This window comes from Pseudogymnoascus verrucosus (assembly GCF_001662655.1).
Source record: "Pseudogymnoascus verrucosus strain UAMH 10579 unplaced genomic scaffold scaffold_6, whole genome shotgun sequence".
NCBI classification, from domain to species: domain Eukaryota; kingdom Fungi; phylum Ascomycota; class Leotiomycetes; order Thelebolales; family Thelebolaceae; genus Pseudogymnoascus; species Pseudogymnoascus verrucosus.
In genome coordinates, this window is record NW_017263657.1 from 734,554 (window position 1) to 748,538 (window position 13,985).

General features: G+C 53.9%; 5 protein-coding genes across 5 annotated transcripts in view; 3 read left to right on the forward strand and 2 right to left on the reverse strand.

Moving 5' to 3' along the window:
- Positions 1–635: 635 nt before the first annotated feature.
- Positions 636–2,526, forward strand: VE01_02237 (uncharacterized protein). The gene is made up of 2 exons (XM_018271748.2): positions 636–1,581; positions 1,717–2,526. Exons 1-2 carry the CDS (start codon positions 1,163–1,165, stop codon positions 2,120–2,122), a joined length of 825 nt encoding a protein of 274 aa, XP_018133618.1. The 5' UTR covers positions 636–1,162; the 3' UTR covers positions 2,123–2,526.
- Position 2,527: 1 nt separating this feature from the next.
- Positions 2,528–3,686, reverse strand: VE01_02238 (uncharacterized protein). Its single transcript, XM_018271749.2, has 2 exons — positions 3,268–3,686; positions 2,528–3,124 (listed from the first exon to the last, which is right to left on the reverse strand). The coding sequence occupies exons 1-2, from the start codon at positions 3,496–3,498 to the stop codon at positions 2,843–2,845; spliced, it is 513 nt and encodes a 170-aa protein (XP_018133490.1). The 5' UTR covers positions 3,499–3,686; the 3' UTR covers positions 2,528–2,842.
- A 91-nt stretch (positions 3,687–3,777) lies between these two features.
- On the forward strand, positions 3,778–6,887 carry VE01_02239 (uncharacterized protein). The gene is made up of 8 exons (XM_018271750.2): positions 3,778–4,924; positions 4,993–5,216; positions 5,333–5,457; positions 5,624–5,664; positions 5,716–5,767; positions 5,821–5,974; positions 6,033–6,578; positions 6,659–6,887. Exons 1-8 carry the CDS (start codon positions 4,185–4,187, stop codon positions 6,811–6,813), a joined length of 2,037 nt encoding a protein of 678 aa, XP_018133491.1. The 5' UTR covers positions 3,778–4,184; the 3' UTR covers positions 6,814–6,887.
- Positions 6,888–7,453: 566 nt separating this feature from the next.
- VE01_02240 (uncharacterized protein) lies at positions 7,454–8,643 on the reverse strand (the record flags this gene model as incomplete). Its single annotated transcript, XM_018271751.2, has 1 exon — positions 7,454–8,643. The coding sequence occupies exon 1, from the start codon at positions 8,417–8,419 to the stop codon at positions 7,454–7,456; it is 966 nt and encodes a 321-aa protein (XP_018133585.1). The 5' UTR covers positions 8,420–8,643.
- Positions 8,644–13,403: 4,760 nt separating this feature from the next.
- Positions 13,404–13,985, forward strand: part of VE01_02241 (uncharacterized protein) — a gene marked incomplete at both ends in the record, with an annotated part of 996 nt that continues 414 nt past the window's right edge. The window contains 3 exons of the mRNA XM_018271752.1: positions 13,404–13,471; positions 13,537–13,746; positions 13,861–13,918. Of these exons, the coding sequence (XP_018133584.1) occupies positions 13,404–13,471; positions 13,537–13,746; positions 13,861–13,918 (336 nt within the window). The remainder of the gene's footprint in view (positions 13,472–13,536; positions 13,747–13,860; positions 13,919–13,985) is intronic.

Here is a 13,985-nt window from a genome sequence, read left to right on the forward strand (position 1 = left end):
AGAACGTTGACGCGTGTGGTGTGGTACGGTGGCGGTGGTGGTTGTACTTTGTGCAAGCAGTACGGTATTTGTATGTGGGTGATTAGGAGATGAGGATGTTTTATACGTGTGAGATGGGATGGGATACGTGGACTGTACGATGGACTGTACTATGGGATAGATGAGCGTGTGTAGAGTATCTGTATACTGCGAACTGTCAGTTGTCAACTGTTGCTGTTGCTGTTACTGTAACTGTTACTGTAATCGTAGTGCATGAGGTGTAAAGTATCTGTATACTACACTCTGTAACTATACTGCTGTGTATGAGGTATGAGATATGAACGCATACCAGATGAAGCAGTAGACGGAGAAAGGCAGAGCAGACAGTGCATGTACCAAATACCTCCACCCACTACTCCCTGCCATACAACCCCCCCATACAAACGACTAAACTCCCCAAGTCCCAACCACCTCACCCTCCTAAACTCCACCAAAAACAGTCGTAGTGTAATCCCACCGGTAATACTAATGCACAGTAATGCCCAGCAATTATCCCCAATTATCCCCACGCTTACCCCCATCCGGCAATCCAAGCGAGGAAAATCGCAGCCAAAAACCCAAGGAGTCAAACTACACTACTGCTAAACTCCGTTACTCTAACTTTAGCCCCCAGGTCATTTTGTTGTGGGTTGGTGTTGGAAAGAGGTTCACTCACAACCCACCACCACCCCAAGAAAAATGTCGACGGGGCTGGCTGGCAACCACATACCGAAACTTCAGCCCATACATCCGCCCTTCCCTTCCCTTAGTATTAGTAGACCAAGAGCCACCATGGCCCCGAACAAAAGGCTATCAATGCCACTTTGGCATCATCCCATCCCATAATTACCACCAACTCCCCCATACCCAACACACCGACCAAACAATCCATCATCACCATCACCATTACCCATCACCCATCATTCATTTTCTTGATAAAACTACCACATCACGACGACAGACCTCATCGTCACCACCACCAACCATAATCTGAGTCGTCGCTCGATCGATCAATCTATCCCCCATAAACCCATCCGTCACTCAACGACGCCATCACCACGAGGCCCCCATCAAACACCCGTACAAAGAACCCAGTTTGCCTTATCACCCTCACCCCCAAACGCGACACTCCCACGCGCACACCATGGCCAGCGCGCACAAAACCTCCCCCTCGACCCCCAGCGGCAGCGGGAGCAATCGCTCCAAGAAAGCCACCTCCAAATCCCTCATCGTGCGACTAAAGCTGTCCTCTGCCTCCCTCGCCAAGTTCCTCCCCGCTGCCGCTGAACCCATCAAGAGCGAGTCCCAAGCCACAGACGACAAACCCGCGTCATCATCTACGACCTCATCGCTCTCGGATTCCAAGGCTCCGACTGCGTCGCCGCTGGCGGAGGGAGAGGCGTCGAATGGGAATACGCCTGTGCCGAGCGGGACGGACGATTCGGTCGCGATGCCGCCGCCTGCTGAGGGAGTGAAGGGGGGAAAGGGGAAGAAGAGGGCGAGTTTGCTGGTTGATGGAGTTGTGAAGCCGAGGGGGAAGCCGGGGCCGAAGAAGAGGAAGCTGTGAGTTATATCCTATACCATCCATCCATCCCTTCCAGCATTACACAGATCGACCTCCTATGATCTCAATTCCCTATTCCTCCACCTTCACACTACACTACAAAGAAAGAGAACATCTACTGACACCCACCTCAGCGACGACGGAACAGCCGACTCCCCATCCTCCAAACCCCCCCACCTCTCCACCGCCCACAAACTCGGTCCCAAAGCCAACCAAGGCGCCATAAACGCCGGCCTGCGCGCGCTCGACCGCTCCGGCGCCCCGTGCCGCAAATGGGCCCGCGGCGGATTCGCCATAAAGAGCTTCACGGGGACGACGTGGGAGATTCCGAGGTGGAGGGCGCCGCCGAAGGTTTCGGTTACGGGCGTGGATGGGAAGGGAGAGGGGGAGAATGGAGGGGAGGGGAGTAGTGGGAAGGAGAATAAGGATAGTAGCCAGGTGGAGAGTGAGAAGAGCAATGCGGGGAGGGATGTGGAGATGAGTTCGCCGGGGGTGCAGGCTAGTTCGCCGGCGCCGGCTATGGTTGCTGCTGCTTCTTAGACTTCCGACTGGCTGTTGTGTCTGGTCGGTCAGTCGGTAGGCTGGAAAGGCGTCGGGCGTCTCTCCCTCTCATCGCTGGGAGGGGGTTGTATAACGGATCGAGTGTGTGCGTTTCTCTTTTCGATGTTTCTGTCATTTTCTGGCGTTTTTTCGGGGTGTTTGACGGTCATCATCCTATGGGTAGAACGGGGCGAGGGACAGCATGGGTATGGTACTGGGTGCTACGGTGCGCGGCTTGAACTCTCTGGTTTTCTTCGCTGGGTTTGGGGGGTTGTAAAAGGGTACTGGGGATAGGGATTGGGATGGGGGAGTTACGAATTGTAACAATAGAAAGATTGGAAGAAGGGTATGCTTTAAGGTCGTTGGTTGTGTGTATTATACATTATAGGAGAGAGGAGAATGGATTGGTATATCTTATGCATGTATTTCTGCTGTGATTGTAACTTGCTTGGGGTATCTTCTCGTGGTTGGAAAGCATCCGGTGATATATATACCCCCCCCCCAAAATGCACCCCCATTTCACCCTGCTCTATGCTGGTGAGGGTGGACGCCACGAGAAAGCCCCAGATCTGGCGTGACGACGTGGTAAGGCATAACTGCATCACGCCATGCCTGACTGTCAGTCCAGCTGCGATTTAGAGGCAGGTCGAGGGTAGCATCCTCTATATCCTCTATGTTCCCTCGCCGCCTCACCCCCGTCTTTCTAACCTCCCTCTTTCTTCAATTCTTCGCCTTCCCATCTACCTCCTTCCCCCTCAACTCCTCCAAAAAGTTCGTCCCAAACCTAACCGCCTGCTCATACGCCACCTCAAACCCCTCCTCACCACCATAATACGGGTCCTCGACCTGCTCCACCTTCCCATTCCCGCTGTACTCCCCGAAGAGGAGAACCTTGGCTTTCCCATTGGGGGCTTTGAGTTGTTGTATCCGCTTGGTGCCAGAGAGGTTCGAGGAGTCCATGGCGAAGATGTAGTCGAATTCTTGGAAATCTGAGGGGCGGAGCTGTGGGGTGTTAGCCGGGGGACTTTCTCTTTCGGGGGGGGGGGGGGTGGGTTTTGGATGGGGGAGAGGGGGGTTGGTTTTGGATGAGGGAGAGGGGGGAGGGGAGGGGGAACAGCGGGGGAAAGAGGAGGAGGAGGAAATACCTGTCTAGCAGCATGTTTATACCCCTTCACCCCCTTCGCCTTCAGCGTCGCCATCGTCCTGCGATCGGGCGAATCGCCAACATGATACGCGCCCGTGCCGCAGCTGTCGATGCGATCGATGAGGTCTGTATAGGGCTCCGTCTGGGCGAGGGATTGGAAGACGCCTTCGCTCATTGTGGAGCGGCAGATGTTGCCGAGGCAGACGAAGAGGACGGAGGTTTTTTCGGACATTGTTTTTGCTGTTTTCCTGTCGGACTTCAGGTATATGGTAAGTAAGAAAGAAGATATAGTAGGGAAGTAAAGGCGGTTTTGTTTATAACTTTTCAATGTTCCTGGCTACCATCCACCCACTGCCACCTCCACCCCTCCACACAAATAGGTACGTACCCCAAAGTCCGGAAGCCCAATAACTCCGGCCGGTTGCCACCCTGTGGTTTCGAACGGCGCTAGTAGGTGTATGAGCGGTGTTGTACTTGTAGCTTGTCACCTCATCGTCCGCCCGCGGTTTAGCAGCAGTAGCAGCAGTAGTAGTGAGGGTATCCAGCGTCTATGACCGACGTCCCCTTCTTCCCCAACCACCACAAAACACCCTCTCTTCAAATAAAACCAGTCCCTTCATTGAACCCCCCTTCGAGATATAATGTCAAGCACGAACATGTGCATCTTTTGAACGTTCCCCTGTGAGAAAACGGGCTCACTGGGTCTCTCCCCCATTCTAAGCTTCGGCCGACGAACCTATCGTGAATCCCCAACGACATCCCCCAGTGAACAACTCGCGACGTCAACCCCCAGTCGAGACATCCATATACCGATAAGCCCATACCAACCTTACACCAGCTCCAAAGCCGCATCTCGAACTTTTCCCAGCTCCTCATAACCCTCCAACGAGCACAACCCACGAAACCAGCCCAGCCACCATGGCGAACCCATTCTCGAGCCCCGGGAACCGCACCACGAACATGCCCACCGCACCCCCCGGCCACGCCCCCCGCCGCTCCTCCTACGCCGCCGTCGTCTCTGGCACAACCCCCACCACCGACGTCTTCGGCTTCGACAGCGGCAACCGCTACCTCCCCAGCTCCGACCAGCGGCACCTCATCGATCCGCGGCACACCCTCAACGGGTCATGGGGCACGCCCTCGCACGGCGGTCTGCCGCGATACTCGCGCGCCTACGCTGAGCTGATCAATACATACGGGTACGACGGGGACGGGGACCATTTCTTCGTCCCATCGTACCTGCGGGGGTCGGCGTACATACAGACGCTCGAGACGGCGTATCGGGCTAAGGTGGCGGCGGCGAGGGAGGCGGCGCAGTCGAGACACTCGTCCCAGCCTGGATCGCTGTCGACGAGTGCGAGTGCGGCGAATTTGAACGTGGCGGGGAAACTGGCGCCGTCGCATAGGGGGATGACGTTTGAGCTGATTGAGAAGGCGGCGCCGGTGGAGGCGGAGGGCGTGCAGATGTTGCCGTCGAGGTGGAATGCGAATGATAAGTATGCGGGGTTGGAGGTGTTGAGGGATGGCTGTGAGGTTGCGTTTACGGGGGGGAAGACGACGGAGTATGAGGCGTATTCGATTAGAGCGGATCATGCGATGCCGGTGCAGTCGGGGATTTACTATTTTGAGGTCAAGATTGTGTCGAGGAAGGTGGAAGAGTAAGCGGTTCCTCTTCTTGTGTGTGTGCTTGGGATGATGGGATGTGTGTGGCTAATATTTGGAGTAGTAGCTCGATTGCGATCGGATTCTCGACGAAGGATGTGCCACTCTCTAGACCACCGGGGTGGGAGCCGAATTCTTGGGCGTACCATGGTGATGATGGGCATTCGTACTGTTGCCAGAGTTCGGGAAAGACCTATGGACCTACGTTTACTACAGATGATGTTATTGGATGTGGCGTTAACTTTCATACTGAATCTGCGTTCTTTACCAAGAATGGTAATCATTTAGGTATGCATGGCTTTTATTTCTGCTGTAGTAGTAGGCCATGTTGAAGATTGGCAGCTACGATCTTCATCCCCTGGCTGCTCCTTCCGTCTTTAACTTTGTATACTGACATTAGGCAGGCACGGCGTTCCGCGAGGTTAGAGGGAAGCTCTTTCCGTCTGTGGGGATGATGAAGCCAGGCGAGCATGTCTGGGTTAATTTTGGGCAGAGTCCCTTTGAGTTTGATATTGATAGTATGATACTGGTTAGTACACGTCCAAACCTTCCTTCTTACTTCATTACCCTCTCTTCGATCCCACAATCCATCCCACTGAGAAAGCCCCCACGTAATAGAACGTTCAAAGAGGGATAAGAAATATTGGCAGCAGATTCTCATGGCTACGTATGCACATGCTAAAGCTAGAATACAGAAAGAGAAGAAAGCTATTGAGGAGCAGGTTGCGGCGACGAGGTACGTGAATCTATAGCTATGTTTTGTGAGTTTATGCTGATGATGACTTAGTACTGCGAATCTTGCACCTCCACTCGATGAGACGAGTTTGATCCAGTCGTTGGTAGGTTTTCAGTCCCGATTTTGCTTATCATGAGCCTAACACGTTTCCACCAGGTCTTACAATACCTCGCACATGACGGCTACGTCGAAACAGCCAAAGCCTTCTCCGACGAAGTACGATCCGAGAAGCAAGCCCTAAACATCGGCAACAAAGAAGAAGTCAAGGGCTTCGAATTCCACGACGACGGCGACGCAAGCCAGCGTCAAGGTCAGCCCCCTCCTCCCCCTCATCCACCATCACCTTCTCCGGCTAACCCCCATCCCAGAAATCCGCAACGCCATCCTCGACGGCGACGTGGACAGCGCGCTCCAACTCACCGAATCCCACTACCCCAAAGTGTTCGAAGACGACGAGGACATCTACTTCCGCCTCCAATGCCGCAAATTCATCGAGATGATCCACCGCGGCGCCGAGATCCGCTCCCGCGCCTCCACCGGCCGCACTAACGGCCATCACGAATACGACGCCTACGACGACATGGTGAACCAAGACATGGAGCTCGACCACCCGCACGAGCAGAATGGGGGGTTCGATAAGATGGACACCGACAGCGGCGGCGGCAACGGAGGAGGTGCGACCAATGGCGCGGTGCACGATGATTATGATAGGCTCCTTGAGGAGACTATTAATTTCGGGAAGGCGATTTCGGCGGAGTTCGCGCATGATAAGAGACAGAGTACGCAGAGGGCGCTGAGGGATGCGTTTGCGTTGATGGCGTATGAGGATCCGGTGAACTCGCCGGATGTGGCGCATCATTTGGCGTTGCATAAGAGGGTTACGCTGGCGGAGGATTTGAATTCTGCGATTTTGGGTAAGCGATTCTCACCCGTCCATTCATCTATTTGTTCTGTAGTATGGATTTATGTAGCACGTGCTAACTTACCATCGCAGTCTCGCAAGGGAAGAACCCCTCAACGGCCCTCGAGCGCTTGATCAAGCAAACCGTGGTGCTCGCAGAGGATTTGGCCGAGAATGGCGGCCCAGGGTCGTTTGTCAACGTCTATGATTACATGAAGCCACGTCCGCCATCGCCGAGCCCGTTCTAGACTCTAGACTTCCCGTCTTTCCCAGATCCCGCTTTTTCGGCCACCCCCTCCCCTCCCCTCCCCTCCCCTCCCCTTAGTCGTTTTTTTACCGTCAGGGATCGTTTATTGGTTGGTTTTGCTCGTGTGACGCGCGAGGAGTTTTGTTTGCATTTGCATGGATGGTGTAGTGGGTGGGGTGGGGGTGGGTTGGTTGGTTGGTTGGATTGTTTACTGATTTCTGGCCTGGGGACGGGGGACGGGGATTGATGGATAGTTTGGTACGGGGAGGAGGGGAGAGGGTGGGGGTTTTAAAGTTCTCTGTGGTGACGAGGGGATAGATGACACGGTGCACAGAGGGAACCGAGAGCGGATGGTGGTTTGGACGTGCATGTGGATACGTAGGATGCATAGTTCATATAATATAAGGTTTAGAGATTTAATCCTGTTGTGTGTGATCTGACTACCGTAACGCCGCTGATGATGAAGGAAATCTGTCTATCTTGGTACATTATGTGCGTCTATGCCAACCCGTCCTTCTCGTACAGTATGTCCTACAAATCGCTCTGATGAAATATCCACCCAAATCCTCTTGAATATTCGTACATCTCCTCAACTCTCCATCCCATCCTCCCCAGTTCCCCCCTTTTCACCCCCCTATCCCCTACTCCCCCCCCCAACACCTCTTCAACACCCTCTCCCTATGCTCCACAAGCGCCCCCCACCTCCTAACCTCCCTCCCCAGCCTCCCATCCCCCCACCCCATCCCCTCCTCAAGCACTAAATGCGTATACGCAAACATCTCCGCATCCAACATCGTCACCCCCCCTCCCTCCCCCCCCAAAACCCATTCCTCCCCCTCCAACGCCCCCGCAAGCGCCTCAAATGCCGCAGCTGCCCTGGCATAAATATCGTCGATATCAACCACGCCCCCTGGGGCGGCGATGGACAGTTGCTCGTGGGCTGCGCGTCGCAGGGTTATGCCTTGGTAGGTTTGGACGAGCCAGGAGGAGGTGGCGGGGGCGAGGTAGAGGCGCGTTGGGAGGGAGGCGTTGGCGGGGGTGAGGTAGACGGCGTGGAGGAAGGCGGGACGGATGGCGTCGTCTATTAGGGAGGCGTAGACTTTTGCTTTTGGGTGGGAGGGGCGCGCTGGGAGGGGGTGGCCGGCTTTCGCGGCGTAATTTAGGATCTGGCCCGCCCCAATCGGCAAGAGCGCAGCAGGAAGAAGCGGGGAGGAAGTAGGCGGCAGCAAGAACGGGAGGGCGCCGGTGGGTGAGGCGTGGTTTGTGGAGTTCGTAATTGTGTGTGGGAGAGAGGCGAGGCGGAGGGCGGTTTGGTGTTTTAAACAGGTTGGGTTTGGGGAGGGGCCTGTGGGGGAGGAGGGGGAGGTAAAGATGTGGAGGGTTGGAAGGGGGGAGGGGGAGGGGGAGCGAGTGGGGAGGGGGTTGGGGGCGTAGGTGTGTAGGGGGACGAGGTCGAAGAGGGTGCGAATTGGGGCGGGGATGGTGAAGAGGGTTCGGAGACGGGTGGGGAGGGTTGCGGTTTCGGTGTCGGTCTGTTGGGTGGAGTTGGATTGTTCGTCTTTTGGTGGGGAGGTGGAGGTGGAGGAGGGTGCCTGTGATGGCGGCATTGTTGCGGTGGTGGTGAGAGGGACCGCGGGTGGGTTGTGGAGGAGGTTGTGAGAGTTGTATGTGGTGTTGTATATTTCTGGCCTTCAGCTTCAAGGAGTAGTTAACATTTGGTGCAGGGGAAACGGCTGCTAAGCCGAGGTTAGTTTAGCTTGTTCGGCAATGGAAAAATAAAGTCTCCGGCCGGGGGATCGAAGGATCATGGATCAACGCACGTGCCTTTTCGTTCGCCGGCGCCGATGCCGATAACGAGATGCAGGCCCTTATCACGAACTTTATCATTTATCAATTCGTTGCACGCATTCCTTTATCTCAAACTCGTCTGTACTACACAGTAATAAATTAATATATTACAATTGAGTATGCTATTCATCCCGGTGGCGATACATCTACATCTCACACTCCCATCCTCCGGTCTTGATCTCATCTACAACCGCAGATTTCCCGTCGGCCCTTTCGCCCGGTCTGCCGCCTAGAACTGCCAATCCCGCCGATCCCTCCCCATACCCCGTGTTACTGGTCGTGACAACCGTCCGCCTTACATCATCACAGCCGGACGGGAATACCAAGAGGGCTCCGTAAAAGAAAAAAAAGAGATAAGCGTAACGTAACAAAAGGCCCGAAAACAGAAGAAGAAAAATGACATATATATCCCCCTCGGAATCCCCATCCCCCCAATTCCCATAATCCGAATCACAGAATCACATTCCCATACATTCCCATTATCACACGCCTCCTACTCCTCCCGACCCCCCAACCCGACCACACCCGCCCCCCAAACCCCCCATTCCCACGCCCTACGCCCCCCACACCACACAACCACCCCACGCCTACACACTTACCTCGGTCCGCCCCCCGTGCAAACTCTCCGCGATAAAGGCTGTTTATCACCCTTCAGCACAAGCCTCGCCCCAAAACGCCTTCACGTCATTGGCGATCTTTGCTCGATTAGTAGCATCTGATTCGTCCCGCGGCACTTGTCAGATCTTAGGCGCGGTATCAGCTGCAGGTCTCTGACCGGGGAAGGTGTGACGCCGTAGAGCCGCGAAGCCGAGGCTGGTTTTTGGAGATAAGAGGGTGAGAAGGTATATATTTGTACGGTTCTCCGGTTGTTGGATGGGAATTGAAAGTTGCAGAAGTTGGATCAAATCTTTCAACGGAATCGTCGGTCGTCAAACTTCACCGAACACATAAGTCAAACTTAATCGTCAAACCTCACATCACACCATACCAACCACCACGCCACCATCCACAAATCTCACTTCACACTCACACCACCTCACACCATCTCCCATCAACTACCCACCACCGCAAAAATGCCACACAGCTACAACACCCGCTCCACCACCCACTCCTCCCCCACCTCCCCCACCTCCTCTCCCAACTCCTCGCCCGCCTCCTTCCTGCCCCCCACCCCACCGCCCTCCCGCACGAACGACGCGCTCCCGCTCCTAAGCAGCGCGACGCTATTAGCGGAGGCGGCGAAGAGGGCGCAGATGGCGTGTTTGTTGCGGGATATGGAGGGGTGTGGGATTTAGGAGGGCTGCAGAGTTGAGAGAAGAGAGGGACCACGAAGGACTATTATCGAAGACGTTGAACGAAGAAGAAGAAGAAGTTCGAGAAGGAAGATGGACAGACGAAGTTGTCGTTCGTACCGGCGACGGAGCTGAAAGCAGCGCCACTACACTGTCCGTGTCATCGATACGGTTTTGAAGATGGATAGAAGAGGAACGGGAATCACAACCCATATCGCAATCGATGGGTTGTTGGCAGGCAGGACTAGCTCTACGGGGATTTGAGTCCCTGATAATGCCGAGCAAGAAGAACGGAGCCAGCTAGTACAAAGCTGAGTAGGGAATCCAAGTATGAGATCGAAGGGGAAATAGGAGATAGTGCTTGGGGAAGAGGAAAGGGAGGAGGGGGACGAGGGGAGATAATTTTTAATAATATGTGTATAATATATATAACGATATAAAATAATACTCAACTTCACACCCCAGCCATCACCGTGTCGCCATACCCCAGCGTCATCGTAGTGTCTTGAGAAGAAGAAAAAGCGTAGGTCCCACCTAACAATTTCACCCTTATCACCGCGCAAATCAGACACCCCCCCACCCCCCCTTTCCTCCTGCCAAAAACGACGACTGGAGACCAGGGAGGCCGGGCCAGAGGTCATTGCATTCCCAGGGAAGCTTGAAGAAGAAGCGATTCTCGTTTGTGTAGGAGAGGCGGTGGGATAGTCTGCCGTTGAGGGGGATGGGGGTGCTGTGGTGGTGGAATTTGTAGTCAGTTGTGAAGTGGATACATTTATCGCATAGATCACGTGGGGTGGAAGTTAAGGGAGTAGTTTCTAACTTCTTGATATCTGTGGTATTTGACATCTAAGCGGGCTGGCTTTGTTGTGGTAGTTGATGATGGACGGAGTGCACATCATAGAGTGAGTATGGCGGTGAGTGAGAACAACCACAGACCAAGCAAGCTCTCGCGCAGATCCGCACCGAGTATACTAAAAATGGCACACACAACACACAACACACAACGTTACCTCTGCCCTATACGTAGCTTTCTCCGTGTGCCCTTCGGACCTTTTGTCTCCCTCTAAGAAAGGTATGAAGCTAACAAAGCTCCTTCTGCTCGCTGAGTCGGGCCGTTGTAGAGCGAGCTTACGTATGGAGGGGAGAAACGTGTTTGTCGTCATCGTGTGTGTTCAGCCACAGTTTACGCCACACACGCAACTGACTGTCATCGTTCTTTGTATCAGCCACAATTTGTACCAGCGATTGGGATGGGGAGTGACAGATGACATCGCTTATCGCCGGTAGATCGCTCGCTCGCTGCCGAGTATTGGAGAACTCGATTACTGTGTAATAAAACACCGTGAGCTGGCTGGCTGATGATCTTCACATCTAAGTCGAAACGATCACATCGCACAAACCATAAATAAACAGTGCTCCCTACGCCATAAACCTTCATTTTTCTGCAACTAACCCTACTTACCATCCCATCCATCCCACCCATACCGAGAAATTCCCCCACCTACTTTTCCTTCCTTCCCAGTTTGTTTACAGTACTTAACCCCCCCACCCAACCTGTCAAAACCCCCCAGCCAAGCCTGCACCTCTCCACGGAGATCATCATCGCTAGGTGTCCCGTGAGTCGCTCCATTTTTGCGGAATACGAGGTACAACACGCACTTGTATGCGTCTTGGCGGAGGAACGAGAGAGGCACACGCACGCCCGATACGAGGAGGAAGCACTGGCACCACAATTGCGGACCAAGGAAGTAGTCGCAAAAGTCGCACCTTAGGTCTGTTGGGTCTAATAGCAGTTTACCACAGCTGGAGTGGGACGATGAGATACGATGTAGTACTCGATGATACGTTATGCACAAGCTACGAACGACGACGGGTCCTCGATCCGGGAGACATGAGTCGGCTGTTGTTGTTGTTGTTGTTGTAGCTGTAGTTGTAGTTGTAGGGGTCTTGTGGGGGAGGTTGGGGCTGGAGAGCGATACGAAGAGTGGCGCTTGTTGTGGCGATGGGATGGGACCAGTGTAGAGAGGTTGGGGAGTGAGGCGGTAAAGGCCCTTATCCGGCAGTTTAATGTCGCATGGTTACCTGGTGAAGGAAGGGGATAAATCGATATTCGATATTTAGTCAGGAAGGAAGAAAGAGAGAAGGAAGGGGATTTTGCAGGCCACATACGGACGATGAATGCACCTGAAACACGGACGAGGAGGTGGGATGAAGGAGAGGTTACCAAGGGGAGAGATGAGGAGGTTACCAGGGAGATGTGAAGCAAGATGAAGTTGCTCAAGGGCAGGTTACTCATTGTTAGTTGCCACGGCGGCGAGGTGGGTGAGGTACCGTACGCATAGCAACGGCAGCCATACTATTGTTGTGGCCATATTGTTGGTTGAGGGCGGGAGAGTCAGACACATTCATTCATTCATTCACAGCCACAGCCACAGAAACGGCAGCAGAAAACAATAAACAGACGCAGAAGCACACAGAAAAACTACAGGTAAACCACAGCCAGTGGCTTGCCTGCTTGCTTCGTATTGAGATATTGACATATCCCTTGGCATAACCACCAACGAATTACGCCTCTCTCGTATACTGCCGATTGGATACCAGGGCTGTACTAACTGTGCTCTGTACTGCACTACACGGTGCACTTGTTCCTGTAGTACGACGGGCAACGGGATGCGGGTAAGGTAAGGGAAGTAAGGGAAGTAAGGGAAGTAAGGGAAGAGATATAACGGATATCTGCCAGCGGATTTGTGCGAGTTGAGTTGAGTTGAACTGGGGAGGGAGGGGAGTGTACATGATGACTATAGCAAGTCTACATTCTATCCTGTAGTATGCCATATACTCTAGCAAGTACACTTTCTATAAACACCAAGTACCCATCCCACCCATCCCCCACCCCAGCAGATCCCGTACTCCCGCCCTGTGCTCCACCGCCCCTCCATAAACGACGTCAACCCGCACACACTCAACCACGAACTCAACCCCTGCCCCTGCCAGCCCTCCTCTATTTCCGTCCCGTACTAATTCCCCAATCCGCACATACGCCCACTCAACTCCGGTTCATCACCAGGAATTCCCTTTTCTCCAAAGAGTGACATGTCCTTGGTGACGACGGCTTGGCAATTCCTACCTTCTATCGTATGCATCAAAGTATCCTGCACAGGCGATGCACCGTGCAGTGACTGCTGGGCTTTGTATATAACCTCCCCCTCCCACTCGATATTCGCCCCCCCTCTCCTTCCCTTTGTCTCATACACACTCACACGCACACGCACTCGTAACTATCACTCTCGCTGATATTGTTTGTTGACTTGACCTCACATTCGCTGTTTATCTGACGTTCGTTACCTACTGTCGTTCAATCTACGTGAAGGAGAAGAAGGAAGTGTTATCATAATCGATATATATACCCACCACACACGACCAACCATCACCAACAACCACAACCGACACGATGAAGCTTTCCACTGCTCTTCTCATCTCTGCCTCTGCTGCTCTCACCAGCGCTACTGGTCCAGATTAGTATGTCTTCCCACACTCATCCACTTCATCCAACTCACAGACAACACATACTAACCCCCTCCCAGCGACCCAGCAACTGGAAAATGGACCTGCCACGTCCCAGACGCCGTCTACTGCGCCGGCGACTCCCTCAAGACAAACATCATCATCCGCTGCACCGGTCTCGTCGGACAGCCCGGGAATTGCAATGATAACCTTGCTGGCGAGCCGCCTGTGGGCGTGCAGCCCACGCTCTGTTATGCGCCGCAGCTGCACAGCGCTGCTTGTGTGAAGAAGTAAGTCTTCCCCGTCCCCCCAGCATCATTCTGTCTATTTCCAAGTCATCAGTATTTGTGGACAGAGTCGAGAGAGAGAGGAAAGTGAGAAGAACCAAAGCTAACGCACCCCAGCTGCATCGTCTACGGCGGGTCCGGTAACCTCGACGGCACATTCCCTCTCCCAAAAGACGTCTGCACACCAACCCCTGAGCCAACCACAGTCACGGACACCGCTGAGCCTACTACCACCACGGATG